The 27,936-nt window shown below is 44.4% G+C and overlaps 1 protein-coding gene, 1 long non-coding RNA gene and 1 pseudogene across 4 annotated transcripts in view; 2 read left to right on the top strand and 1 right to left on the bottom strand.

Moving 5' to 3' along the window:
- The window catches only part of LOC118716637, a 98,563-nt gene extending 97,458 nt beyond the window's left edge, over positions 1 to 1,105 (bottom strand). The window contains exon 1 of the long non-coding RNA XR_006741331.1: positions 813 to 1,105. This is a non-coding gene — a long non-coding RNA (uncharacterized LOC118716637). The remainder of the gene's footprint in view (positions 1 to 812) is intronic.
- LOC118716727 (cyclin-dependent kinase inhibitor 2A-like) lies at positions 3 to 27,849 on the top strand. Of its 3 annotated transcripts, none has more exons than XM_045580276.1 (3): positions 3 to 27; positions 24,871 to 25,147; positions 27,627 to 27,849. In XM_045580276.1, exons 2-3 carry the CDS (start codon positions 24,874 to 24,876, stop codon positions 27,638 to 27,640), a joined length of 288 nt encoding a protein of 95 aa, XP_045436232.1. In that variant the 5' UTR covers positions 3 to 27; positions 24,871 to 24,873; the 3' UTR covers positions 27,641 to 27,849. The 3 variants fall into 3 exon arrangements, with proteins under 3 accessions (XP_045436232.1, XP_036290160.2, XP_045436231.1); XM_036434267.2 differs by lacking the exon at positions 3 to 27 and adding an exon at positions 1,364 to 1,677; XM_045580275.1 differs by lacking the exon at positions 3 to 27 and adding an exon at positions 21,846 to 22,003.
- On the top strand, positions 16,566 to 19,851 carry LOC123652162 (annotated as a pseudogene).
- Positions 27,850 to 27,936: the final 87 nt, after the last annotated feature.

Raw genomic sequence — 27,936 nt, 5'->3', positions numbered from 1 at the left:
TCGGAAGCCCTGGACCCACTCCTACAGGTAGGCCACTGAGCAGAAGCAGCCGCTGAGAGGCGCGGGCGGGCGGGCGGGAGTCTCACATCCTCTCTCACTTTCCCGGGCGACCGATCAGGCCTCGCCTCCTCGGGCCCCGAGAGGTTCTGGGCGGATCAAGACCGACTGCAGACCCGGCGGTCAGCATCGCCACTCTGAAAGCGAGTCCCGGGCTGGACTTCCCGCCCTCCCCCACACCACCACCGTCACCACCACCGTCACCACCACCATCACCACCACCACCACCCGCGGGCGAGCTCGCCATCGAGCTGCATGCACCCCGAGAACAGGGATCGGCGGTCTGCAGCCGGGCTCATTCAATCAAATCCTCCGGCCTCCTCCGGCTCCCGGACTCACCCTCCTTCACGCTGCTTCTTCCTTTCCTCCCCGCACTTTTCCTGCAGGGCGGGTGCAGTGGCGTTGGCGGGAGGAAGGGAGGGAGCCGGTGGAGGGGGCAGAGGCGGCGGGAGGTGCAGGGCTCCGGGCGCTGGGAGGCTGCGCGGGGTTAGGGCCCCCCCCCCTCCCCCGAGGCCCGGGTCGCGGCAGGAGGTGGCGGCCGAGGGAGCGGCGGGAGCGGCGCGGGAGCAGCTGGCGGGGGAGGGGAGGGGACGGGAGCACCGAGGCCGCGGAAAGAGGAAGATGCTTAAAAGTTAAAACCGAAAATAAAAAAAAAAAAATTAAAAAAAACTGCCGGGTTGAAATGACCGCCAAAGCGGGGAGCGGAGGGACAGGGCGCACCCCTTCCCCCCGCAGCAGGGACCCGCTCTGCCTACCGTGGCTCCGGCCCGCCCGCGCCGCGCAGGGCAGCGAGCAGCGGTTTCCTCTCCCACATCTCGAGTTCGGTTATAGCGCCATTTCAAAACTGACATCTGGCCTCCTGAGTGGCGGGCAGCGCCATGACGTGCTCTTCGCTTTGCTTTGCTTTCTTTCTTTTTCTCTTTTCAAATGATCCGGCTTGGAGACAGGGAAGACCCTCGGCGAGGGGCGCAGGGAAGGCGGCGGGAGACCCGGGCGCGGGCTGGCAGCTGCGGAAGCGCCGGGCGGCGGGTTCCCGGCGGCCTGTCGGGTGACGGGCGGACGGGGGGGGGGGGGGGGGGCCGGGGAGGCGTCCGCCTTCAGGACCGGGAGCTGTCACCGCGCTGGACGCCGAGGCCCGGGGGGCGAGGAGGGGGCGCCGATGGGCAGAAACAGGCCGCGGGGGGCGGGGGGAGCGGGACGCCGGGCTCCCGCCGGGCGCGCACCGCTCTCGGCCCGCCTCCCGGGCCGCGGGGAGAGGGCCGGCGGGCGGGCGGGCGGCGCGCCGGGGACGCGGGCGGGCGCGCGCTCGGGGGCGGCGATGGGCCCCTCGGCGGGCGGCGCGTGGTCTCCGGAGGTGTGAGCGAGGCCGGCGCACAGCGGCTCGGGCTCCGATCCCGAAAGGCGGGCGGCGCGGGCCGCGGCCGGGGATGGTGCGCACCTACCGGGTCACCGTGCGGGTGCGGCGCGCGGGCGGCCCCCCGCGCGAGAGGGCGTTCGTGGTGGAAGTGCTGCGGCCCGCGGGCCAGAGCGCCGCGCCGGGCTGGCGGGCCGCCGTGGCCCTCGTGCTGGCGCTGCTGCGGAACGGGCGCCGGGCCCGGCAGCCGCATCCTGGAAGACCAGGTAGGACGGGCTTCCCGCAGTCCCCGCACACCCGCCGCGGGGGCTCATCCCGCTGGGGGGGGGGGGGGGGACTGGAGGCAGGTAGCCATCACCTCCCCAGGGTGGAGGCGCAATGCGATCTCTCTGTCTTACACTAACTTAGAGGGGAGGTTCTTTCTTTCCAGTATTTTGAGCTGTTGAGCCCCTGGAACCCTTTCCTGAGTCCCAGGAAACTCAAGGTAGGGGGGTGAGTTTGGGGGTTGGGTGGGGGGGCATCCTAAACCCACCTCAGAAGTAGCCCTGGGTGCCCTGGGTGGAACAGTCAGTGCACGAGCGCACACACATGCACACACATGCACACACGCACACACCAGGTGTGTTCCCACGGCGCTCTGTGGCTCTGTGCTGTCCTGGGGTACAGTCTTACTAACGGTCTCAGTTTTGGGGGGGCCGCCTCTTCCTCCACAGCCCCCCTTCTGGGTCCCCCTTCCCTCCTCCCAGCGCCCGCCTGTAGTCTGACTTCCTGAAGTGCCAATGGTTAGTCACTCGCAAGTGGCGATATTGCAGAAATGTGCTTTTTAGGAGGTGGCAGGTTTATTTCGCCAAAAAGAAATTCAAATGTCTCGGGACAATGGCCGCGTGTGCAGGAGACAGTGGTACATCCAGGGAGTCAAAACCAATCGTATTTTAACCTTCTCAAGCCACAGTGAACACTTTCAAAAAAAAAAAAAAGTGAGGCCTACTTCTTGAAAAGCAGACTCACTCCTAAGGTAATGTATCTTCCTATCAGATACATCTTGATACCGTCGGTGTAATTTCCTATGGCCAGAAAAATGGAAAATATATATGTACCCTGTTTCCCCGAAAATAAGACAGAGTCTTGTATTAATTTTTTCTCCCAAAGTTGCTCTAGGTCTTACTTTCGGGGAACCACGTTAGTTACAATAGGCAAGCAACCTATTAACATGTGGGCAATCCATCAACAATAATTTAATGAGGTTTCATTTTTGTGACCATCTTCGTTGCATCATTTCCTCTGGAATATGTGTTTTAAAAAATGCAAAGGCCTGCAGAAGGGTAATTACCGGTAGTTTTTACTGTAATGTTAATTGGCTTTTTGACATGCAAATATAAACTGTAAAACTTTGAATGTTTAATTAGATGTTTCCATTTCTTTTGGCAAAAGTTTACAGACAATTTGTAAGGTAAATCACATTATTATGAAAATTCAGTTTTTAGAGTCGTAGCAGGAGTTTACAAAGAATTTCATAGGGCGATCCTGTTGGGTTTTTTTAATGGTGCTTTATTCTTAGCAGCAAATGTTTAGCCACTATATGTTTTTTAGTATCAGAGTTGTTAATTACTTTATATTACTCTTTTTATAAAGCTATTTTATTTAAATTATTTTGTACAAGAAATATATAGTAACAGTAGAAAATTTTAATCTATGTAAATACTGTAATTATGTGTTTTTCTAATTTAGGAATACACAATATAATATTGTGGTGACTAAGTTGTAGAAAATATTTTATAGCATGTTTTATAAAATGTTAAGAACAAAAATGACACATTCATTCAAAGAAGCAGTTTATTTATTTACTTTTTACAGTTTATTTATTTTATTTACTTTTATTTAGATATAATTCAATTTTCAGGAATGATGTGCAAGGTTATTTTCAAATGCATTGATCACATGAAAAGCCCAATTTTCAGCAAATATCTGAAAACAGAACACATGACTTTGGTAGAATAGAATGTCTTGAAAATGTGTGCAATTCTCCAACTTCATATGTGAAATTATACACATAAATAAACATCTAGAATTGTTAATTACAAATGGCAAGTAATTACATATTGGATAATTATGCTGGTATTTATACAATCTTTGAGAGCCACACTGCCAAAAATAACTTGTATGAATTATTTAATATTAATGCAAATATGCAGGTGTTATTTTAACATATTTTTAGTTTCTAGAATTCTGTTTACTATGACTTTTTATTTTTATGATTGGAAATGTATAAAATAAAATCCCACATTACTAGTTTGTTATCATACATGCCTGGTGAATTACATTAATTGATTTGTTATCTCTGCATTGGTGTGTTTACAAAATAATATTTTTATGAGACTAAATATCTATTTGATGACTACCACTTGGGAACTCTTAAGAGTTTTAGTGTTTTCTCAAGGTAATCACTGTATAGTTAGCATAAACCATCATTTCCAATGTGTATATGACCCCTTCATTAGTTCTAAGAACAATAATCCTTTCAGGAATCAAGACTTAATATTAATTTAGTTCTTTAAAGATCCTTGAATTTTAAAAATTCATTTGTCTTCTAAGATAACAATGGTGTAGCTATCTATGTCCAGAATATTTTACAGATCTGCTAATTACATATTAGTTCATCACTACTATCATGGTAAAATTACGCCAAACAATTTTCCCAACATGCGAATAAGTTCTATTAGTAAATTGATACACATCATCTCAAAAATACTTTCTCTCTCTTCCTCTCTCTCTCTCTCTCTCTCTCTCTCTCTCTCTCTCTCTCTCTCTCTCTCCAGAAGGCTGAACATCTGGCCCAGTGATTTTACTCCTTTAAAATCTTTAGTCCTTTTTGAGAAGTGTAACAATCTCAGCCCCTGTGCTGCTGGCTGCACCTATTCACTACGTTATTGTTGGTTTTTCAAGTGACGGTAAATATAGGACGAATGTGTAGCTGTGCCTCTTTACAAGGGGCCTGGGAGTTAGGCCTCTGGTCTCCGCACTGGCCCCCTTCTCCATTGACTTCAGGTTGGGGCTCCCCCACTTCTCAGAGCTAGATCTGGGTCCAAACGTGGGATCCCTGGACCCCAAGAGAGCACACAATAGGAAGTGAGATTCGAGCTGCTCCCCGTGACTTTGTCCCCCCTCTTCTCCCCGCCTCCCACACTGCAGGGCACCTCCTGGACTCAATTCCTAGAGAAGTTTTAATGGGCAGCTGGGGTGAGGCCCTGCAGCAGGTTAGCCGCTGGCATAGTTAGGGCCCCACTCCACCAATGCATTCCTTCTACTTTTAGTCTCTCCCCCTCCCCCACCGCACCCCGCCTCGCCCCTCACCCCAACTATTTCCACAGGTAAAATTTGATCAGAATAACTAACTCTAGACCAGGGGTTATATGTAAAGCCAGACTGGGGGTAGGGGCGGGGGACGGGCGGTCACTGGGTGGAGAAGGGTGTGGGGGCAGGGCAGAGTCTGAATGGGCCTCGTGGACTCAGAAGTGCCAGGTATGACCAGAGACGCCTCTAAGTCACTTCCCGAGCTTGAAACTGACCGAGCTTTATTTTCTTTCGGAAGGGGAGGGGTTGGAGTGGGGGGTAGGTACATTCTAGAGACCCAGAAATCCTGGGGAAAGTGCAGTTCAAGACTTAGGGCTATTGGGGAGGGGGGGCGGGGGACAGGGGGGGGCGGGTAGGGACTTCCACTTCTGGAGAGTTGAATGGCCACACCCTCTGTTTCTCCGTCAGGGTTGCAAAATGGTTTTGCCAGTGTGGCCCCTGGTATTTTTCCAGAGATGTCTCTCAACTGTTTTCTTCTTATAGTGAAGCTTTCCTCATGTTAGACATTTCCCCCCTCAGTTTAATCATTTAAATGAAATCATTCATTAGAATGAAGAAAAAAAGCACCTCTGTAAGCCTAATAACAAGATCAACGTCTGTCTATAAGAAAATCTTGGGATTAAAGACTGTTCAGTAGGGAAATGAAGGTCATTTTAGGGCTCTGCTCCATTTTAGAAAATGCCTACCAATCTGGGACCTCCACCGATTCCCCATTTCCTAATTCATGGTGTTCCTGTGTTAGTCACCAATCCCATGTGTATTAAAAATTGTTGCATTTGCTGTTAATAGCATTTTTTTTTTAAAGAAGGGATTATTGAAGTTGTTTGTCCCACGAGCCTTAGAATGATAGTTGCGTTTGGGCGGAACTACATAATCAGGAAGAAGTATTATTAATAAAAGGGGGGGAAATGAAAACCATCAGCTACAAAATTTAAAATTCCAGTACCTCAGATGTCCTTTGGAAAAGAGTAAGTTGATTTTTATTTTTATATTTAAAATAACAGCACAGCTTTGTTCATAAGAATAGAAACACTGTATCGCAAATGGCCTTTGAGTCCTTCAATTCTAGCTTTCAGTTTTCCCCTTTACCTCAAAAATTCTCAGAATTCATTCAAATGGCTGCAAAGCCAATAGTAATTTTTCAAGAGAAGAAAAGTTTTGTAGAGGTTCAGAAGATGTGAGCAAAGATATATAACCTCTTCAGCTAACTGAAGCTCACAAAAGCATGTAGAGCGGTATGAATAAATATACCGTTACTTTGTTAGTTTAAGCATGAGAGGAGTGAGACAGCAAAGGAGGCGGCAAAGAGTATCAGAAGCAGCATTACCTGGGCTGCTGTTTAAGATCCACATTTCTGGGTTTGCTCCCTGGAAATTGGAAAGCAGATTTGTGTTAGGTGCACTTGAGGGGGATTCTGTTACAGGTGGCTTACTGAGACACCATTGACAAACATGGCCAATGTACTTTCACTTTATGTTTGCTTATTTTAAAATCAAGGTCCAGGCTTTTAAGTAAGCTTTAAAATTCCAGAATCAGCTGAAACCGGTTTGGCTCAATGGTGGAGCATCGGTCTGCGGACTGAAGGGTCCCAGGTTCGATTCTGGTCAAGGGCATGTACATTGGTTGCGGGCACATTCCCAGTAACGGGTGTGCAAGAGGCAGCTGGTGGATGTTTCTCTCTCATGGACGTTTCTAGCTCTCTATACCTCTCTCCTCTCTGTAAAAAAATCAATAAAATATTTTTTAAAAGTTCCAGAATCAGTCCATCACGCTTTGAATCCTAGGACCCTGAATCTGAGTCATCAGGAGGAGCCATTTTACCAAATGAAGGAGCACCTTTATTATTATGGGATCTTTCACCTGGCTTGCAAAAGACTATCTCTTTTAATACTAAGGACCCTTCTCTAAACCATCTTGCAACCCAGACAGAGAAACAAAAAGCATGAGGCCTGTCAACACTCCAGTTGCCACCGGGAGTGGGAGGGCACAGGTTTGTACAATCAGAGCATATTTTGGGGAAAGGGTATAACGGGATATACTTGTGTGGTAAAGCTTGCAGCATCAGACAGAAAATTTCCACCTAAGACATTCGTGATCTCTCTCATCTTTTTGAAACACTCTATATACATTTACCCCTGTTTACAAAGAATGTATGGTGTGTTCTAGGCAGAGAGGTAGAATAATAGTGGTTTCTTTTAGTTCATTTTATTATCTAAACCTGAAATCATGCTGGTTTGAACATGGCTACCTAAAAGTATGGAAGTGAGGAAAAACAAAACATAGAAGTATTTCACAGGTTTAAATTATAGTTAAGTTCAAGGCAAAATTGCAGTACAACATGGCCTTCACAGAATAAAGCATGTATGGGCAAAATGATGGGTCCTGGTGGACTCAGAAGTACCAGGTATGACCAGAGACCTCTGTTAAAACACACCAACGACGACAAGGGAAATATATATGTGACTAATGTAAGCTAAAAAGTAATTTGCAAAAACTAAAATATTATGCCTTCAAAATGATAAACATAACGAGGCCCTTTTACGATTCTGCTTTTAAATACAATTTGTTTAATGCTGCACCGATTGCTTTGCGGTCCTGCTGAGGTGGAAAGCCTGTGTTTTGGTTTCTTTTGTTGAGAGCCATTTTCCCCCTCCACTTGACTCAGGCTGCCAGAGCATCTGACTCAGCAACGTGCGATTCTTTCACCCAATTTAAAGAAACAGTAGCTACCGAAAGAACAAGGACTCCCCGGATTGCAAACTTTCCCACCCCATAGAAAAAGTAGTATATTTTAAATTTTAAAAATAATTTTTAAATGTGTATACACCATGGAACACTTTGAACTTTACTCCAGTCAATTTACATGCTGAATAGTTGAAGTTTGATATATTTTATGTAATACATGGTTTTTAAAAAGAAGCTTATTGAAACTTTCAAAAGCATATGGTCAAGTTTCCTTTCTCTTTATCCTTCAAACTGATTATTACAAGGAGCTTAACAGTAATAGAGCACATCGACTTACATGGTCTCACTTAATGGTCACATGAGCATCATGTTTTAGGGATTTTGTTCATCAGGTCATAGACTGGAGACTGAGGCTAAAATAACTTATTGCACGGTCTCTGTGCTTCTTACTCCAAATGCTTCCACTTCCTACTTTAAAACTGCCTCTCAACTACCTCTCCAATGACTAAATCTCTTTGTAGGTTGCTTAACTCTTTTGGATTTCTGTTTTTCTCAGTATTAGCCACATTAGTAAACATATACTGACTGAGTGAAATGAAAAAGTTCTGAAAAATAAGGCAATATAATAAATATAATAACTGAAGCCCTTGTGAATTCTAAAAGTCACTGAAACTCATAGTAAAACAAGGGGATTAATTTTTTTTCAGAGATTTATTTCTTGCCCAGAATGAAACTAACTCAAAACTTTCTTATAAATTAATTTAATATAAAATACTTACAATATAAATCACTTTGACTTAAGAGCAATTAAGGGGAAACCTATGCACCAGCACAGGAATCACTTGAAGGATGAAGTAGGAAGTTACTTTCTTAGAATATATAACATGTAATTAGAGTCCATTTCCTTTACTTACTAGCTGTGTGGTATTTGGACTAAGTACTCTTTCATTTTCTCATCTGTAAGCCTGAGATGTGCTCTATACTACTCACCTAATAAGAACTAGGTCAAATACTGCAGTGTTTTTCAACCTTTTTTGGGCAAAGGCACACTTGTTTCATGAAAAAAATCACGAGGCACACCACCATTAGAAAATGTTAAAAAATTTAACTCTGTGCCTATATTGACTATATATAAAGTAATTCTCTTGAATAGGAATCAAATAAACACAAAGAAAGTATTTTATAATTACTTTATTATGAAATATTAAGTAGACAAAATAGTGAAAAATTATAAAATTCTTGTCTTGTCTGCACCTATGGCACAGTGTGCCGCGGAACAGCGGTTGAAAAACGCTGAAATACTGTATATAAAAATACATTGTAAATGTTCAATTGGCATACATTTGTCAGTTATTATCAAAGTACTAAATAAAGTATGCCCTTAAAAGAACATTAGTTTACTTTTACAGTAAGTACCTACTTAAGTAGGTTTAATTATTCAGAGTAACCAGAAATTTCTGAATTCCATTTTTAAAAATTTACATATATGCCCTAGCTGGTTTGACTCAGTGGATAGAGTATAGGCCTGCGGACTGAAGGGTCCCTAGTTGGATTCAGGCCAAGGGCACATGCCTGGCTTGTGGGCTTGATTCCCAGTAGGTGGTGTGCAGGAGGCAGCTGATTGATGTTTCTAACTCTATCCCTCTCCCTTCCTCTCTGTAAAAAAAACAAATCAATAAAATATGTTTTTAAAAGATTATACATATCATAATAAAATGTGATAAAATTTTATTCACTAAAATAAAACATTGAATATATTTATTCCATCCCTGGAACATTCTAAGGTGTCAGTATAAATTTGCTTACTATTTAACCCCTACCTGCACAGAAGCCCCATAGGATAGCCTTTACAGTGTGACTCTAAAACTCTTCTAGTATTCATACTATTAATAATCATTTCTGGAGGGAACACTGAGGTAATAGACTCTTAATTCCTTCATAATGGTTTCTGCAGTCTGAGTATCTGAATCAATAGTTTTAGTGTATAATTTTCTAAAAAGAATTTAGTATAAAAAGTGTGTGTGTGTGTGTGTGTGTGTGTGTGTGTGTGTGTGTGTGTTGTGAAGGAAAGAGGGGATGAAACGTTAAGGTGATCCTCAAAACCTTCAAAATGTCTGTCTTAATGGAATTTCCATTTTGAGAGGTCTTACCATGGAACCTAGGACCCAGTGTTTTGAGGGAACTTTAGCTATTATATCTGCTTGATCCTTAGCACAATTAAAATTTTGACAGATCATCCTAGTTATGGTGTGTCAACATGTAAACTTGTTTTAACTAAATAATTTTTAATTTAAAAAAGTATGTCCTCCAAGGGGACCTTCAAATGTATTTAAGTTTTCTAGTATCTACATTACAAAAACTAAAAAGAAGTAGGTGGAAATTATTTTAAAATATTTAATTTAACCCAATATATCAAAGATATTATCATTCCAATACACAACCATATAAAAACCATTAATGAAATATTTCATATCATTCTCTGCAATAAGTCTTTAAAATAAGTGGGCATTTTACACTTATAGCAAAACTCAATTTGGATGAGGCATATCACAGTGCTCAATAGATACATGTGGCCAGCAGGTGCCATAGTGGGCATCAAGGAGCCAAGTACCAATTGAGGAGAAATAGAGAGGACAAATGAGCATGTGAGCCTCACCACAAGGATTCAACCAGCAAAATCCAGACTTGGAAATTCAAAAGGTCAAAAGCTGGTTTCTTCAACACATTAGTGGCAAGGAAATAGGGAGATTGAAGAAGAATCTGTAGTAGATTAATAGAATGGAAAGACAAAGGAGAAAAAGAGGCAGGAAAATTTTAAAAGTAGTGTTTAGAATTGGAAGAAGTATTAAAACTATAAGAAAAGCAAATACACCATTTCCATAAATGTTAGTATAGTGACTACATTTAGGAAGAAAAAGTGGTTTTCATTGGAATGACAGCTTCTGGATTGGCTGGCAAAGTGGTATTTTCTTTAACTGGAGGATGGTTACATCTTACAATAATTCATGATACATTTGTTTTAAGCACTTTTACAATAAAGACATATAAAAAAAAGTTTTAAGTAAGGTGACATTCAGCTATTAATATTCACATTTAGTGGGATACCAAGGAGATAAAATATTAAATATGCTTCCTTGAGGCAAAATTGACTTAGAGAGTAAACAGAAAGTATATTCTGTTAATGTTGCCTTTTTAAAAATGAAGGCTGTAAGTTATAATCTTAACTATAAGAAAGAAAAATATAAAACTATACCTTCAACCCAGAGACTCCCAGGAAAGCATGAGTGGAAATGGAAGGTGCTAAAACATGAATAGGAAGCATTTTTAAAATTCATTCAGGCTTGATATATACCATCAAGAAGATGATTTCTTCCAGAGGAGTTTAATCCCATATTAGGTGAAGACTTTGACTTGAAGGAGAGTGTTCCAACACAAGAACATTTTGTATGATCTTTTACAATATCAGAGGAGAGTTGGACTTCAGGACTCTCAGAAGTCCAGGAAAGGCAAAAAGAAAGAAAAAAAAAAAGGAACATAACCGTAAGACTATAGAGCCCCAAGAAGACAGGCTACTTTAAAGGGTAGTTGTGGTGAGGAGCTGATAAGGTCTCCATTTGAAGAGCAAAGCTTCAGTATAGATCCCCCTGAATTAGAGTGCCCTAAGCCATTGTTCAGCCCAGTCAACCATGAACACTGAACTCCTATCACCAAGAGCGAAAAGTGAGTACAATGTTATTTGCATGTCCCAACAGTATGTTTGCATTCTAATAGCACACACGTATCAGCAGCCCTAAGCAAATTGGAATACTACATGTGCTCATGATTGGCAGCAAAGAGGGCAACATGTGTTTGAAAAGAAACAATCAGTCCCATTAAGGAGGAAAAGAGGAATATGGGAAGAGGGCTTAGAGAAGGGAAACTTTACATTTCCTCAGTCTGGCTATGGTTTCCCCTATGGTACCTCCTGCTTGGACTGCACACCAAGGAGTGGTGGTGGGTGGCAGGAAATGCAGGGGGAACACTGAACCACTCCATTGTCACGAACCATGGTTTAATGAAGGTTTGGATGGACGTACTTTCATTATAACAGCCAGTTTTATTACAAAGAAGCCCTGTTTTCAGGGGGTTAGAATTCAAAGAAGACAGAATTGACCACATCTTTGGGAAGGGAGTTGTCTTGTTCAAACCACAGACACCTGCCAGAATGTGCAGTACTCAACAAAAAATATCCAAAAGGAAATTGACTTTGATGGCCTAATTCAATAACATGAAGTAAACATCCTATCTATTCTCAAAAAAAAGTAAGTTCTATTTATTGAGAGCCTACTGTGGGCCTAAATGCCCAGATTTTTAAATATATCTGGCATTATTTGTTTCTTATAAGAACCCTAATGGGGTAAGTTTTATTTTCTCTACGTTGAGAGGTGAGGAAATGGAGGCTCAGAAAGTCGTCATTATTTATTCAAGGCTGCAGAGATGGTAAATGGGGATCAGGTCTACCTGAGCATATAGCCTAGGATTGTCCCATTGCCCATGCTGCACGGTGTCTCCTCCAGGATTATTATTAAGAATAGGTAACATCTCTCACCAACCACATCCTTCCCAGCTAGAGTAAGCAGCTGTGACCAATATGGAGAGAGGACTGAATCAAGATCTGCAGCAAACATTTACTGGGTAACTATGGCAGTGTACCACCCCTTCATGTTCTTATCTGTAAATCAAGGTGGGGTTTGAAAAGCAATTTTGCAATGTGACAAGAGCCTTATACTCTGAAAAATTGCAATACTGTTTATTGTAGCAATTAGAAACATCTTAAGTATTGGACAACAGGGACATCTTTACGTAAACTATAGCATATTTTTAGTGGAATGTGTTGTAACTGTTAAAAGCAGTGTATGGAGAAGTAGGGGAAATGTCCTAATGCTAAATGAAGGGAAAAGCTTTCAAAGTTGTATTATATCCACAAGGACTGAACAAGAAATAAACAGAAAATATTTCAAAACCTTAACAGTCATTGCTTCTGTGTAGTGCAATGTTTACTTTTCCATGCAGCTAATTTCTTAAAATTTTTTACATATGTAAACTATAACCAGGAAAAAATCATTTTAAAATTATGAGACTGGGTTAAGTGAGTTTGAGGGGACGTCAAGATCCAACTTTCTATCACCTTCCCCAAAGTGAAGGAAATGTTTCCCTCGGTCTAGGATGTGCAACCTGCTTGAAGGCACAAAGTTCAAAGAAGGGTAAGGGTTGTTGAATTGCCATCATGTACTGTACAAATCAATCCACAGGAAAACAGTGGGAGAAGCTGAGAACCCTGCGTTTTAAATTCCGCCTCCTTGTGCATTGTCGCTTATGTACTCTGGGCTTCTTATTTCTGATATAGGAAGGAAGGATGATATCTCTATCCCACAGTTGGGGGATGAGAAATAATATATAAAATTGCTTCATGCTTCTCACAAAGTTGGGTTTCAGTAAATGGTAGCCATTACAATTTTCTTGGCAACTTAGAATAAATTTCCTCTGGTCTCTATTTCTGTTTGTCTGTCTCTCCTCTAATTATATGCCCTATTGCTTATTGTGTTCCTCAGGATGAGGCTCATCCTCAATATCTGTGCATATAAACAAATTACATATACAAATACATACTGTAGACATAGATGTATAGAGAGTTATATGTATACATGCACACATACTGTGCTAATCTTTTAGTGTTCTCTACTGGCCAAATAGCTACAAACAGACATAAGAATGTTCCCCATAAGAAATTTCTCAACTACAAAAGCAGTAGCTACAAAAATAATGGTTAGGAAGTGATTGTTTTTGTGAGCTGCAGAGATTACTCATTTCATAACAGTCCACTCTAGAGATACTTTTAATAGTAAACTCCTTACATAGATTCAAAATTATTTATGCTTTGCACACAACTTAGAAATGACTTTGTCATTTTTAAATTGATCTTGGAAGATGATGATAGATACTGCAGAGTCTATACCCAGTCAATACTTTGGACACAAAGATTGAAAATTTTGGATTTACCTATAATTATGATTCAGATTTATAAATAAGTGAAGGCATTTTGAGTTTGGGGTGTGTGTGTGTGTGTGTGTGTGTGTGTGTGTGTGTGTTTGGTGGGGGAAGGGATTGCTTATTTATTTATTTATTTGCTCCTTACCAAAGTCCTGTTGGAGCAGGAAGAGACATTTTCTAATAATTCTGAGTGAACAGAGATGTCAGAGAGTCCCCAAAAGAGTGCCTTATTCATAGCAGACACTCAATAATTGTGCTATATTGAATCTAACTAGAAAATAGTAAAAGGGAGAAGGAAGTATTCCCCACCTTGACTTGTTCATAGATCTCATCCGAGGGACACATTCTCTTTTCTTAAAAGCCTGTGGGGAGGTCTGTTCTGTTTTCTCAGAGGTCTCCCTTTCATGCTAAAACTACCTCTTCTCCTGGTGGAAAAAATAACTAAAAGGATACCTGGCTTTCTTTCCTTTGAAAAATACTCAGATTGGACCCTAAGGACCCTTAGAATTCTTACCCAGAACACTTCAAGGTGTACTTCTCTTGGCTGAACAACAATCTCTGAGGCACAATTATTACTATGCCCACTTTGTAGATGGGGATATGGAAGCCAGAACAAAGCATCTCTTGCTCAAGGAGCTAAAGTAGGTGGTGGAGCTTTGCTTGGGGTCATCTTTTCCTTTATTAACTCTTTCTAAATTAAAGGGGGGCGTGAGATTATTCTTCCTTTGCCTTAGTCTTCAAATAATTCTCTCCTGCACCTAGCATTCTATCCCAGAGTCCATCTATTCAGGCTTAGCCTTGCTACATCAGGAAAATCCATTACAGGGCTCTGATAAGCTATTTCCTAAGGAGCTTTCCTTAATTATAGGATCCTCTCCAAACACTGAAATACAACTTGCAGTTGTTGTTTTTTCTTTTCTTTTCTTTTCTTTTTTTCCTGGTAACACAGTTCTGAAGTGTCAGAATGCATCTTCCTTCTCCTAGACTATTAATGCAGACTCCCCTCAAGAGCTCTTCCCAATGCAAGGCCACCTTCCTACTCCTGAGAAGCAAATATGTTAATAGTTGTTAGCAATACACACTCTCTTGACTAAGGATCATTCTTTTTCTTTTTCTTTTCCTTTTCTTTTTTTTTTAATTCACAACTTAAAGCCAAGTGCCTGACATAGAGTATGTGCTCAGTTACTGTTTGTCAAAGTTATGAAGGATGGTTTTCAGAAAAGCAACTCTGACTTGTCTAATACATAGATTATGTTTATTTAATTAGAATAGCTAACAAATGTACACAATACAAATTTAAACAATACTAGTAGCAGAAATGCAAAGAAAGTCTCAGGCCCATCCCAATTCCTCATTTCCTCCCTCCACATTTATAGACGTTTCTGTATCTTTTCAGATATGTTCTATTTATATTTTATTTCAACTTTATTCTCTTTAACTATATATTGTTTAATAACAAACTAATATTGAAGAGGGTAAAAAGAGATATGCTTTAAAAATAGTTTTTATGTGTGTCTCACTTTTGCTAACATCTTGAGGTATAAAGAATAGAGCAAGATATCTCATTTTAAAGAGAAGCTTAAAATAGTCTCAAGAGACTTCACAGTCTAAAAGCAGTTAATTAGGTACATTAGGGCTCTCATTTGGTCCCAGCACAGAGCTATTTCTCCAACCCCTTTTATTTCCCCAATAAAATGTGGCTTATCATATAATATGTTTGCATACCATGCCTATCATTTCTTGCCAACTTCGCCATTCTTTGTCAGAACCAGAATCTAATTTCAGAATACTACCTTCTCAAGTATCTTTCTGGTGATGTTTTGAATTGATATTCACACCTAGAATTTCTGTTCTTTGATTTGTAGGCTTTCTGGAGTAGCCCCATTGCAAGGTCTTCTTTCATTTAAGTAAAATGTCCAGGTGCTCCAGTCGCATCATGATCTCCACGCTCAGCGGGATTCTACAGGCTGATGGAAAAGCTACCCTCAGTCCTGCTCACCAGTCCCTCTTTCATTATAACAGATGTTCTCAACCGTCATGGCTCATTCTCACTTCCTAACCCTCCCTCCATCTTATCCTCACTGAAAGCAAGCCAGCCTCTTTATTCATGGAGGAAGTGCTTCAACTTCCTCCCTGCCCGACCTCCTCCCCCTTCTCAAATCCAGCTTTGTCTCCTCTAAACCATCCTCTAACTCTGACCTTCTCTCCCTTCTCAAGTCTAGCTTTGTCTCCTCTAAGCCATCACCACTCACTCTCACTTCCTAACCCACCATCTTACCTCACTGCAAGCAAGTCAGCCTCTTTGCGCATGGACTTCAACTTCCTCCCTGCCGAGCTTTCCCTTCTCAAATCTAGCTTTGTCTCCTCAACCCAAATTCATAATCGTTCCCTGTGACTTGAATTCAATTTCTTCCTGAAATTGTAGGGACCTCCGGTCCTCGGAAATACCCTATCTTGCCTGTGACCTGTATTTCTTTTTCCCTCTTCTATCTGTTCTCTTCTTGACCTGGCATTTTCCCTTTAGGTATTGTGTGTGCTCAGGTCTCTTCCACCTTCCCTGTGGCCCCCTTCACCATATATCACCTTGAACTATCACAGATAAGCTCTGAAAGAGTTGTCTGCACAGTGTCCTTGCCATCTAACTCATCCTTGGTTTTCCTTCTGGCAATCTGAGCAGTCCTTTGAGGCTCCTTGGCAAGCTCCTTCCAGAAGCTTATTTTCCAGCTTCTCACCATACATCCATCCTACTGAATTCCTTTCAGCATCCCCAGACTCCCATAGCTTTGCTCATACTCTCACCTCTGCCTGGAACATCTTCTTTTACATCCTTATACTCCTATACCTTTCTTCAAGAGTGGGGCCAGCTTTCAATATCCACGTACCTGTACCTAAACCACCAGAATGAGTTTTTATTTTCTCCTGTCAATCTCTGTGTCCTTTGGCTCCTCTATGCATCACCATATATTTGACTCACATTACCCTTAACTACCTTCTACCCCCTTTTCCCTCTGATAATCACAATACTGTTGTCTGTGTCTATGAATTTTTCAAACCTAGACTTTTTAGTTAGTCGCTTTATAACTTGGAACAAAGTTACTTAATGTATCCAGGCTTCAGATTTATCATCTGTATTTCAGTATCATTGGGATAATAATAGTACTTGCTTCAAATGTCAATGTAGGGATTGAATGAAGCATTACATGCATAGAGGAGATCCTTACTCTCTAAACCTGCAGAATGTGTGGTTTTCACCAGCACTCCTTGGTGATTCTGCACGATCTGTGGTCTGAGCTTTGAGAACTACAACTAAGTTTTCTTCTCAAATCACAATGTATCTTCAGAAAGCTGATTACTGGAATCATTTCTGTGCAAATTATCTGTAGAACTGCCTTCTCTGAACCATAGTTTGTGTCACATCTTCACCTTTCAAAGGCTTCCTGCACTTGTAAAGAGATTATCCAAGACATCCTTTGTCATCATAAACTCTCTCCCCAGCCACCACCCTCCGTGGGCATAATTTTAAAACTTCATGTTTTGCCTGAGCTAACAGCAGTCGATTGAAAGTATAATCAGATATTATGGGTGTTCCAGAGAAGTCAATAGGAGATTGAAACATAATAAACAGAGAGCTGGATTATCTAGCAGGCAATCCATTAAAAAAAAATGCGTATATATTTAAAGCATAAAAGTTACAACAACAGGAAAAATAGACTTTGTTGGATTTTCTTTTGCTTGTTATACTCTTCTGTTTAATTTTTCATTAAACATGAGAATGGAGGTGAAGGGTGTCCACCATCTTTCCAGTAACTAAGGTCTTCTTGACCTTCCCTTTCATATAACATTGATAATTCTATTCAAAGCATTTTCTTCTCTGTGCTTCATGAGATTGCAAGAGAACCCTCAAAATGGATGTTAAGAGTTAAAAGGTATAGCACTGGGCCCCAGAGTGGGGCTCCCTGGACTGGGGGAGCATGACAGATGCGCCACTCCCAGTCTGTGCCTGCACCGACCCTCTGCCCCAGTGTAGAATGAGCCAAGGAGACTCCAACCCAGCAGCCATTCCACACACAGCAGAAGATAATCAAGCAGGAGATGACAGATGGATGACTCAGCACCACAGATTTGCCCTGACTGTAGAGACAAAGAGCCTGATGTGCTGGTTGTGGAGGACTCCATGGTGCAGGGAGTGCAGCGATATAACGCAGGGCGAAGGCTGCTTCCCCCACTCCCCGCACTGAAGTTTGGAATCGGAATCGGAGGAAATACAGCAAGACGTGTTTTGTGGAGGCTAAAGAATGGAGAACTGGATAATATTAAACCTGGTCTTTGTTGTCTGGGTAGGAACCATGAAACTATGGCAGAAGTAGCAGGTGGAACCGCACAATTTACCAACACAAGGCAGCCACAGGCCAAAATCATTATATTGGGTTTTTACTTCCAGGTGAGAAGCCCAACTCTTTGAGGCATAAATAAATAAATAAATAAATAAATAAATAAGCCAAAGTTAACCAACTCCTCTAGGTTTCCCTGTCAAAGTCTGCCAATATGCAGCTCCTGGATACAGATGGGGCGTTGTGCACTCTGACGCTTGATTTTCCACAAACCCCTTGGTGGATTGATCATGCGGTTGTCGTCGGAGAAAACAAACCACCATTGCCTGGCTCCCATCAGCGATAACTGCATTGCATCCCAGCCTCCTCAGAGCAGTGATGTCAGTGGCACCACAGAGTCCTTCTCTTTTTCAGGCAGTCTGCATTGTAGACGTTCCTGCATGTTCATTTCCAGTGTTTGGAAGGGAGGAGGGATTTAAACCCGTGCCGTACATAGGTTTGTTTGACACAGGAGGAACATTAGTCAAGGGAGATTGTCGTTTAAGTTCATTTGAGCCCAGAAGGGCCTATTAGACAAACCAGCTCTTTTAGTTGCACATGTGACACCTTCATTGTATTATCGCTCTTGCCTGGAACCACATCCAGCCTTGGCACCGAACAAAATGAAGATGCTTTTCTTGGCCTTTGTCTCTGTGGATGATGCCATATAGAATCAGAATCAGAATCACACCTACTTGCCTTTAAATCATGCGTTGGGGTTTGTTTGGGGTTTTTTTTTACCCACGTTTTAAGGATCATCATTTTGCCTTTTGTTTCCATTTTCCTTTACTCATACATATTCTCAATGTTTTAACATATGGCATCAGATTGGGCATACTTGTCATCCAGATGTAGGAGGTGCCATAGTTACAGGTGAGTTTGTTTCACTCTCTTAATCTTTCGCAGGTTTAGCAGCGAAAAATGGGCTTCGCCCCAATTGAGGGACTCTGTGGAGGGTGTTATTTTTATGCTGCTGCATATCATGTCTGTAATAGACCCATGCCATGCTGTCTTTATTCCTTTTTGAGGTAAGGGGTCCTTGTTGATATTACAAGGGTTTTTTGGGGGGTTTTTTGTTTTGTTTTTTTTAACCTAGGAGCTCAGTTACTGGAAGTATAAGTCCCCAGCTAATTACTCTTACGATATTTCTGATGTGTGACTCATTCTTGTGTGGTATTGTCTGCTAACAAGCCTGTGTGGTGCCATGAATTTTCAGAGTTCTGGTTTATTTTTCCCTTAGACCCTGTTTGGGGGAGGAGCATGAGAGCTATTCCATTCCATAAGTATGTGTGTGTGTGGGTGGGGGGAGTTTAACTTGACATTATTTCAAGTTATATAGTATCTGAAGGTGTATATTTTACTTTTTATCATCTTAGTTTTAAAATTATATGAGTCCAGAAAAAGTTGGCCTTTTCTCATGGGGAAACAAATGAAACTATTCTTCACAATAGGCATTCTACTTGATCACAATGTTTTAGTGAAAAAGAACTGCTTAACTTTCAGGATTACTCCTCAATGTATCTTCATCTGAGGATATCTTTCAAGAGAAGTCTTTATAATCTTAATGCCTTGTTTGCAATTCAAGAACTGCCATTTTAAAAATAATGGGACCATAGATGGTTCATCGTTCAAAATACCTGTGAAACGTGTACAAACTGGATCTACAAGCGGATCTTTTAAACTGGGCCCGGTAGATAGTGAAGAAGCCCATGCAGATGTGCCCTGCGGTGCTTTTGCTCCAGCTCAGTAACTTAAGCACATGTTTCACGTTCTGTTGCCAGGCAAATCAGCAGTGTGTTTGTGTGTTGGAAGAGTTTTGTGCTAAGAGCCAGTTGTGAACTGAGAGGGATAGAACTTGAGCTGATGTGTTTTGTTCTTGTCAATTTATTGGGTGGTTGTTGTGTTTTTTTGTCTTTTAAAAATGCATACGTTTCTGAATGTATCACATCTTCATTAACCAAAAGAACACACATGGTGCTTACTAAATTTGTTTACTATTTTAAATTTTCCTTTTTATTTTTAGTAGCCCAGGTTCTTGAAATTTTCAAGGCAGATTTTTTTTTTCTTAGCTGGGGTAAGGTTCTCAAGAGAATAACTAATCACACCACAGTTATGTGAAATTGTGTGAAAAGACAGTTTTCTAGCCAGGTCTTCTGTTTGTATGGTCAGACACGCCTGTAAGTTTACTTCAGCAGCAGAGGATTAAATTTTCCTAAGTGAGCTGGCCTTCAGCTCCTGTGCTTATGTATACAACCTTGAGATATTACTGCATTTCTATGGACTCGAGCTATTGGAGCTATAGTGTTTGAACCATCCACATGTGTCAAACACAAGGCCCGCGGGCCAAATGCGTCCCGCCAGGCCTTGCAATGTGGCCCGCACCGCGCTGTCATCACTGCACTCCGCTGCGTTTCTATCACAATGACAGTTTATGACTGTTCAGTAAACCATTCGGCCCGCGATATAGGCTGGATTTTAGATTTTGGCCCCTTCTCTGATTGAGTTCGACACCCCTAGGAGCCTTTTAAATAAAAGTCTGCCCCATTGCTAGTGTGTGTGTGTGTGTGTGTGTGTGTGTGTGTGTGTAAAAGGGAGGGGGAGGAGGAGGAGAGGAGAAGAGGTATTAGCTTAGTACGTGTTCTATAGGTACATTAATTCATTTAAAACTCACAACAGCCGAAACCCGGTTTGGCTCAGCAGTAGAGCGTCGGTCTGCGGACTGAAAGGTCCCAGGTTCGATTCTGGTCAAGGGCATGTACATTGGTTGCGGGCACATCCCAAGTAGGGGGTGTGCAGGAGGCAGCTAGTTGATATTTCTCTCTCATGGACATTTCTAGCTCTCTCTCTCTTCCACTCAGTAAAAAAAAAAAAAAATCAATAAAAAAAAAGAGGCAGCTGGTCGATGTTTCTCTCTCATCGACGTTTCTAGCTCTCTATCTCTCTCCCTTCCTCTCTATGAAAAATCAATAAAATATATTTTAAAAAATAAAAAATAAAACTCACAACAGCACTGTCAAGCAGAGACCACTCTTAACCCTCATGTTCTGGCTGAGAAGACTGTCAGGAGAAGTGGAGGCGGGTGGAAAGGAGCCAGACAAGCACAACGTGTGAACTTGCTCTCTGAGTCACTGTGCAGCTCTTCCCTGAGAGCCCCGAGGACATTTTCTAGCCCTGAGGAATTTATTTACAATGGAGTGGATCAGCCCAATCACTTCCTCCCCACTTTCCCATCCGCCGGCTAGACAGAAATCTCCAGCATCCCCGTTAAATAGAACTCATCAGGCCACGCACAAATGCGGGGACACCACTCCCCCCCACCACACACACACACCCGTTTTACACGTGTGTTCTTGGGGAAGGGGGACAGGCTGGCATGCTCCAAAATGAACGTTTCCCTGCTTTCTCTTCTAACGAGAAAAGGCTCCTTCCTCTTTGCCAGCGCGGGAGCCGGCGAGGATCGGCGGCACCATCTGCACAACCCGAGGCGACCCTCTTAGGACATCCCCTCCCCGACCCCCTCCAACCGTGGGCTTCTCGAGATCAAACGACAGTGGACAAACACTCCGGTTAGCCTCGGGCAGGGGACCCCTGTGAGCACTCTATACAAACTGGGTTGTCCAACCACCGGAGGGAGGAAGCTCGCTCCGACCGCGTGCGCCCTTGCGGTCCCGGAGCGCGCGGGTGGGGGACAGGGGAGAGGGGCTCCGGGCGGGGCAGGTGGCAGCAGCCGGGGCTCCCTCTCCTCCCCCCGGGCTTCGTGGGGCGCAGGGTGCGGACCGCCTAGGCTGGGGGTCTGGGCACGCTGCCCGCGTGGGGTGACTCAGGGCGGCAGGTTTGGGGGGGGGGGGGGGGCTCCAGGCGCGCAGCGCTGAATGGAAAGATGGGCAGTACTCGCCGGGGGCCCGCCTCCGCCCGCCGCACGCAGAGGGAGGAGCGGCGGTTCCCGGAGGCTGGGCGGCGCTGGGGGCCGGTGAAGGAGAGCGAAGGGGGGGTGAAGGGGAGCGAGGGGCGAGCGCCGGGGAGCCGCATGGAGGTCTCCGCCGCCGACAGGCTGGCCACTGCTGCGGCCCGGGGTCGCGTCGATGAGGTCCAGGCGCTGCTCCAGGCAGGAGTCTCGCCCAATGCCCCCAACAGCCAAGGTCGGACCCCGATCCAGGTGGGTGAGCGAGTCTGCGGCGGGCAGAGGGGTAGTGAACGGCTTCGGGGGGACGAGGTTCGAACGGGGGTCGCAGCCAGGTATAGCCTTTCGATCGCCGGTAAAGGGGAGACATCTCCATTGTTCCCGCTGGAGCTGGGGTCTCCTCCCGGCGATGCCCCCGTGCCTGGCAGGCCCCCCTCCCCCCAATGCACACACACCCTCCTCTCAGGAAGCCGAGGGAAGAAAGAGGAAGCAGAAGGGGTGCAGGATCTGGAGGGAGAAACTATGTATGTTAATATAGACCGTGCTTTATTCTTTTTAAAGATACATATATTCTTTATCAAATAACAAAACTTTCGAATGTTGGTGTGTAAAACGTACAGATTTAGAGAAATGTAAGATTAGCTGGGATCCCTTGGCCCTAAACTCACAGGCCTCCGAAAGGAGCTGATTGATGATCATTTTCCACTCTCGCAGGGATTTCAGAGGAAATCTGCCACTGCGTATGTTGCAATAAGTATCAATTTGAGATTTTCGGATGTAACTATTAGTGTACAAGACTTAATGTACAAGTATATGTTTGCTTTGCAATAGGTGCTTATAAGAAGTTAGAAAATGCCGACATATAGAAAGAACATGAGTGTAAATGTCTCTAAAATATCAATTTAGTCACCATGTTAGTGGTATCTCCTGTTATTGTTGCCATTGTTAACTTACTTGCTGTAAGTGAACATATTTGAAGTAGAGTTTTCAATTCCTCAGTGTTGAGAAGTGTCCTTTCTCCTCTCCCCGCTCCAGTTTTTTGTTGCTGGTCTGTGTGGGGGTGGGGAGAGGTCAGGTTTTTGTTGTTGGCCTTCATTAACTTTCTAATCTCAGGCAAAAAAAAAAAATATATACACACACACACACACACACACACACACAAAAACAATCAAACAAACAAAAAACGACGGATACTTCCCCGGCAGTCACCATCCTACCATCCTGGTTTTAATTCCCAATGATTTCTGATTCTGAAAAGAAAATTTTTATGGAACAAACACATATTGCAAAAACTCCAGTCTAACAAGACAAAAGAAAGTAGCTTTACTTGGAACTTCACAAGCCAATCTTCCTTTCCTGAAACTACTAATAAGATAAATTTTATACTTAAAATAAAGACATAAAAATAAAATGAAAGTGCCTAAAACTTGGGGTTTTCTGGGACTTGACATGTGGAGAGAATTTTAATCTAAAGAGGTTGGGAATTGTAAAAGCATGTGTCCTTTCAAAGTAATGCTTGCCTGATTCGTAATTTAATATCTCTAAAATATCGCCAGCAGTTTGGAAACTTAGAGTTTGGCCTTGGAGCTCCGCAATATGTTAGAAGAGACCTATTATTCAAAAAGAAGGAAAGTTGGATAATTAGTTTTAACTTTTTAAATGGGGAAGATGAGAACCTAGAAAAAAGGGAGTATGATTTTGTTTCAAAACCCTAATGAAAAGTGTGTATAACATAGAAATACTTAGTTGATAGAAAAAAATTTTAATTACTAAATTAAATGTAATGTTTTCAAAAAGGTAATTAAGCACCCTACAAATTATTTCTGTATTAGATTCCCCCCCTACTTCATGGGATTGCTATTATGATTTAAATATTTAAATGTTAGGCTACTGTCCAGCCTTTTAATATAAAAATTAATATTTTATTACAATTACACAAGTGATTTGTGTTAAATACAGGCTGTCACTAAAATAAGTGATTCTTTTTGCCATATAAGGAAATATATAAAAGTTCAGCCTTTCAATATTTAATATTTATATATTAATATAATATATTAAAATTCCTTGTGCCATATAAGGTAATATATTCACGGCCTTAGAATCTTAGAAAGTGGACATCTTTGGAGGATGTTATTTAGCTTACCAGGGGACAAAGTTTAGGACTCTTTATACAAGCCTTCCCATTTTATACTCCAAGAATTTGAAGTTTGCCATGGCTGAGAGGCTCAGTTTGTGAGGGAGTCAACGGGGACACTAAAAGGTTTCTGGTTCGATTCCTGGTCAGGGCATATATCTAGGCTGCGGCTTGGCTTGGCTTGATTGCAGTATGCATACAGGAAGCAACAGGTCCACACTATGCCTACAGGAAGCAAGAGGTCCACATCCTCCCTCTCAGGGAACTGAAAAATTTTTCAAGAACTAAGGTTTTCTGTGTGTGTGTGTGTGTGTTAATTTTCACCTTTTAACAAAGGCTTTCTATATAGCAGTGAACCATACCAATTCTCTGGGTCTTACATAATTTTATATCAAAATTGGGGGAGGGGTACAGGAGATTAGGCAGGTTTGCCCCTCACCCTTTTGCTGTTGTGTTTGTGCCTTCACTTGTGCTCTGCGTGTAGCTGGAATTCTGCAAAAGGCTGGAGAATATAATGGGAATTCAATGTGTGTACAGAAAAAAATGGAATGAGGAGGAGAACTGGCTAAGAGAGTTGGTAACTGAAGGCAAGTAAAGAGCAACTAGACACCCGTGGCTTGTAGGGTTGTCTACGCCAGGTAGCGGCTTCCCAAGAAGTTTCTTTAAATTAACGGATCCTGACGAAACCGGTTTGGCTCAGTGGATAGAGCATTGGTCTGCAGACTGAGGGGTCTCAGGTTCCATTCCGATCAAGGGTATGTACCTTAGTTGCGGGCACATCCCCAGTGGGGGGTGTGCAGGGGGCAACTGATTGATGATTATCTCTCATGGATGTTTCTTACTCTCTATCCCTCTCTCTTCCTCTCTGTAAAAAAAAAATCAATAAAATATATATTTTTTTTAAATAAAAATAAATAAATTAACGGATCCTGCCTCCTCCGCCTCCGCCTGCCCTCGCCCTGACCACTCTGCTCTGTCCCGCCTGCAGGTCATGATGATGGGCAGCACCCGCGTGGCCGAGCTGCTGCTGGCCCACGGCGCAGACCCCAACTGCGCGGACCCCGCCACCCGCACGCGGCCGGTGCACGACGCGGCCCGGGAGGGCTTCCTGGACACGCTGGCGGCGCTGCACCGAGCCGGGGCGCGGCTGGCCGTGCGCGACGCCAGGGGCCGCCTGCCCGTGGACCTGGCTGAGGAGTGTGGGCACCGGGACATCGTCCGCTACCTGAACGCGGCCGCAGCAGCAGCTGGCCCAGGTCGTGCAGGTGAGATGGCCGAGCTCAGACAGTGAACTCGGGGAGCCCAGCGCCCCCCTTTATCAGAGAGAACCGGAGCCACCGGTCTCAGCTCACTCGCAGCGGCGGACAGGATAACCCGGGTATCCCGATCACACCGCCCTGCAGGACTGTGGGTAGGAAACAGCCTCAGGTGGACTTCAGCAGGTCAAAATCCATTCCCTACACCCCGCCCCCCACGCTCCAAAAACTCAGCCTCCCCGCAGCTCAAGGCGGGCGCCTGGAGCATCGTCCGGAGGCTGGAGCGCAGGGGGAGGGGGGCGCGCACCCATTGGGCCGCCCTCTTTCCCCGGGGAGAATGCCGTCTCGCTCCTCCCAGGGACGCTGACATAGGAGGCGCAGCTCAGGGCTCGGAGCCCTGTGCAGGAGCCAGACCTGGGAGCCCCGGGAGAGAATGAAATGGTTTCCTTGGGCGCCAGGCAAATGAAAACCGAGTAAACCTTTATAACCAAACCTAACGTGTGCAAGTCAAGCTCGAAGGCCGTTCCTTCCTTCCCCAGTCGCGGGACCAACCTTGGGACTTCCAAAACCAGTTGCGACCCGCATCGCCTGGCAGAGATCTGTCATTCCCGGCTCCGTTGCAAAATGAGACGCAACCTGCCCCTCCGCTCTAAGCTCTAAGCGACGGGGCTTTTCAGAGCTTCGCCCAGGGACTCTGGAAGCATCTGGGATGGAGACCTCGCCAACCCTCGCAGCCTAAGCCGCAGCCGCAGCGGGGTTCGATAAGCACTCCGCACTCGCACTCCGGGGAAAAAGAACCTTTCTGAAGCTTTTCACTCTCTTAAGCTTTCCGTCATCCGGACGGGAGAGCGGGAGAGATCGATTGCTCAGAGAGATGGGTGGGTGTGTGTGTGTGTGTGTGTGTGTGTGTGGTCTTTCCTGTTATTCTACCACCACAAGCCTTTCCCCAGCGCCCACGCCCCACCTCCACCTCTGCTCGCCTAAAGTGCCAACCCCAACTTTTCCCTCCGGGAACCATTTTATTAAAATACATATATGAAGCAATATTCGAAATTAGCACGGATATTTAAAGTAAACACCGGCTTTGAGAATACCGACATCAATCCAGTGGGCTCAGAACTGGGGCACCAGGCCCCCTGGGCCTCAGGGGAGCCTGGGACAGAGAAGAGAGTCTTACTCTGGGTGCAGCGCCTCCCTGGGGTTCCAGGGGGAGGAAGATCTCCTTTCACCTGCCCACCCTCTCGCTCCTCCGATTGAAGTTTAAGTCCCAGACTCTGCAGAAGACCTGGGCCCAATGGCAGGGGCAGGAATCCGGAGCAGTGGAAGAGAATTCAATGATTCCGTTGGGCCCCCAGACAAATGAAAATGGAGCGGCCCTTTTATAACCAAACCCAAGCTTTGCAAGCCAAGCAGACACGCCCTTCCTTCCCTCCCTCCCTCCCAGCCTTCCTTCCTCGCTTAACTGAGATCCTATCATGTGATCAGACCCCTTTTAGGTAGGGCACAGAACTGAAGGAGCCCTGCCCTCATAGAGCTTACCGTCTAGGAAACGGACTTTTAACACTGTAACAATGTATTTTAAGGGATGAGTTTGTAAAACCAGCTTGATGGATGAGAATGAAGTCTGATCAGGAGGGGGAGACTATCTTAGAGTGCTCTGGGAACCCAACTGATGAGGGGGAAAAATAGCCTCTATAGACAGAGGAACTCTCAAGTGCAAAGAATGCGGGTAGAATGAATGGCAGGTCAAGAGGAAGGAAAGGCAAAGGGTACCCAACTAGATCAGAGAGGCGGGCAGAGGCCAGATAATTGTAGCGTTTTGTAGGTCGAAGAAGGGATGATTGGTCGGAATGTGAATTTGTTCTAGAAACTGTAGGAAGCCATTAGGTGGTTTTGGAGGGGGCCCTGGAGGCAGACAATAGGACTGGAACCCAAGGCTCCCAGACTGCAGAGCAGACCTACACCGGGTCCTCTATGTGAGTTCATTGGGTCTCTCCGCCAGCCAGCATCAGGTGCCAGAGATGTTTGGGGACGTGCCAAGGGCGAGGCAGCGCCTTTATATTCTGCTCCTGGCGTCCCGTGTGGCAGGCCCTGGGCGCCTGCTCCAATGCCCAGCTTTCCTCTCGCAGCCCCCGCGGCCGGTGCTCCGGAGGGAGCGGGGCCCAGAGAGGCAGAGAGGCCAGCGGGGCGGGGAGCGGGAGCCCAGAGAGGCCAGCGGGTCTGGCGGGCGGCAGACACGCTCCGCGATCTGGGACGTTGGGAGGGGGAGGGGTGGTGGCTGCTGGCAAGGTCCCTTCTCCATGGACAGACCCTGTGCCCAGAGCTGGTTGATACTGAGAGGAGGTCTGCACGCAGACGGAGCTATCCTTGTCCATACGTGTCTGAATTCCTGGTGCGGGCTTGCAAGAAAACGGAGGAATGGGTCGCATCCTTTTGATTTCTGATGTCTGATGTCTTTTTTTTTTTCTTTTCTTTCTTCCATCTGCAGTCCCTGGGGCTTAAAGAACCACCGAAAGCCAGAGGCATCGCCGGTGGCCCAGACCACTGCCCTGTCCCCTACCGACCCCTTCCTGCTTTGTGAGCTGCAGTTTAGCCCATGGCGGTTTTTAACATTGTAAGCCGCTTCCTCGCCAGCAGATCTCTTCCTTTCCCCTCAATCCCCCTTGTATGGAATTAATACATTGATAATAAAAAGGGTTTTAAAAACCCAACGCAGGTTCCTGCCTTTTTCATTGGGTTGGAATTAGCCTGGAGGATGCCTCGCGCCTGCTGCCTGGTTTGTGAACCAGGAACACGAA

The sequence above is a fragment of the Pipistrellus kuhlii genome, unplaced genomic scaffold (assembly GCF_014108245.1).
Source record: "Pipistrellus kuhlii isolate mPipKuh1 unplaced genomic scaffold, mPipKuh1.p scaffold_m20_p_12, whole genome shotgun sequence".
Taxonomy (NCBI): Eukaryota; Metazoa; Chordata; class Mammalia; order Chiroptera; family Vespertilionidae; genus Pipistrellus; species Pipistrellus kuhlii.
The sequence above is the reverse complement of the archived record's forward strand: the minus strand, read 5'-3'. Positions and strand labels throughout refer to the sequence as shown.

Coding starts and splice junctions, on each gene's coding strand:
- LOC118716727 (XM_045580275.1), top strand. CDS start 21,875: ATGGAGGTCTCCGCCGCCGACAGGCTGGCCACTGCTGCGGCCCGGGGT. Junction 22,004..24,870: donor AAGGTCGGACCCCGATCCAG/GTGGGTGAGCGA, acceptor TCCCGCCTGCAG/GTCATGATGATGGGCAGCAC.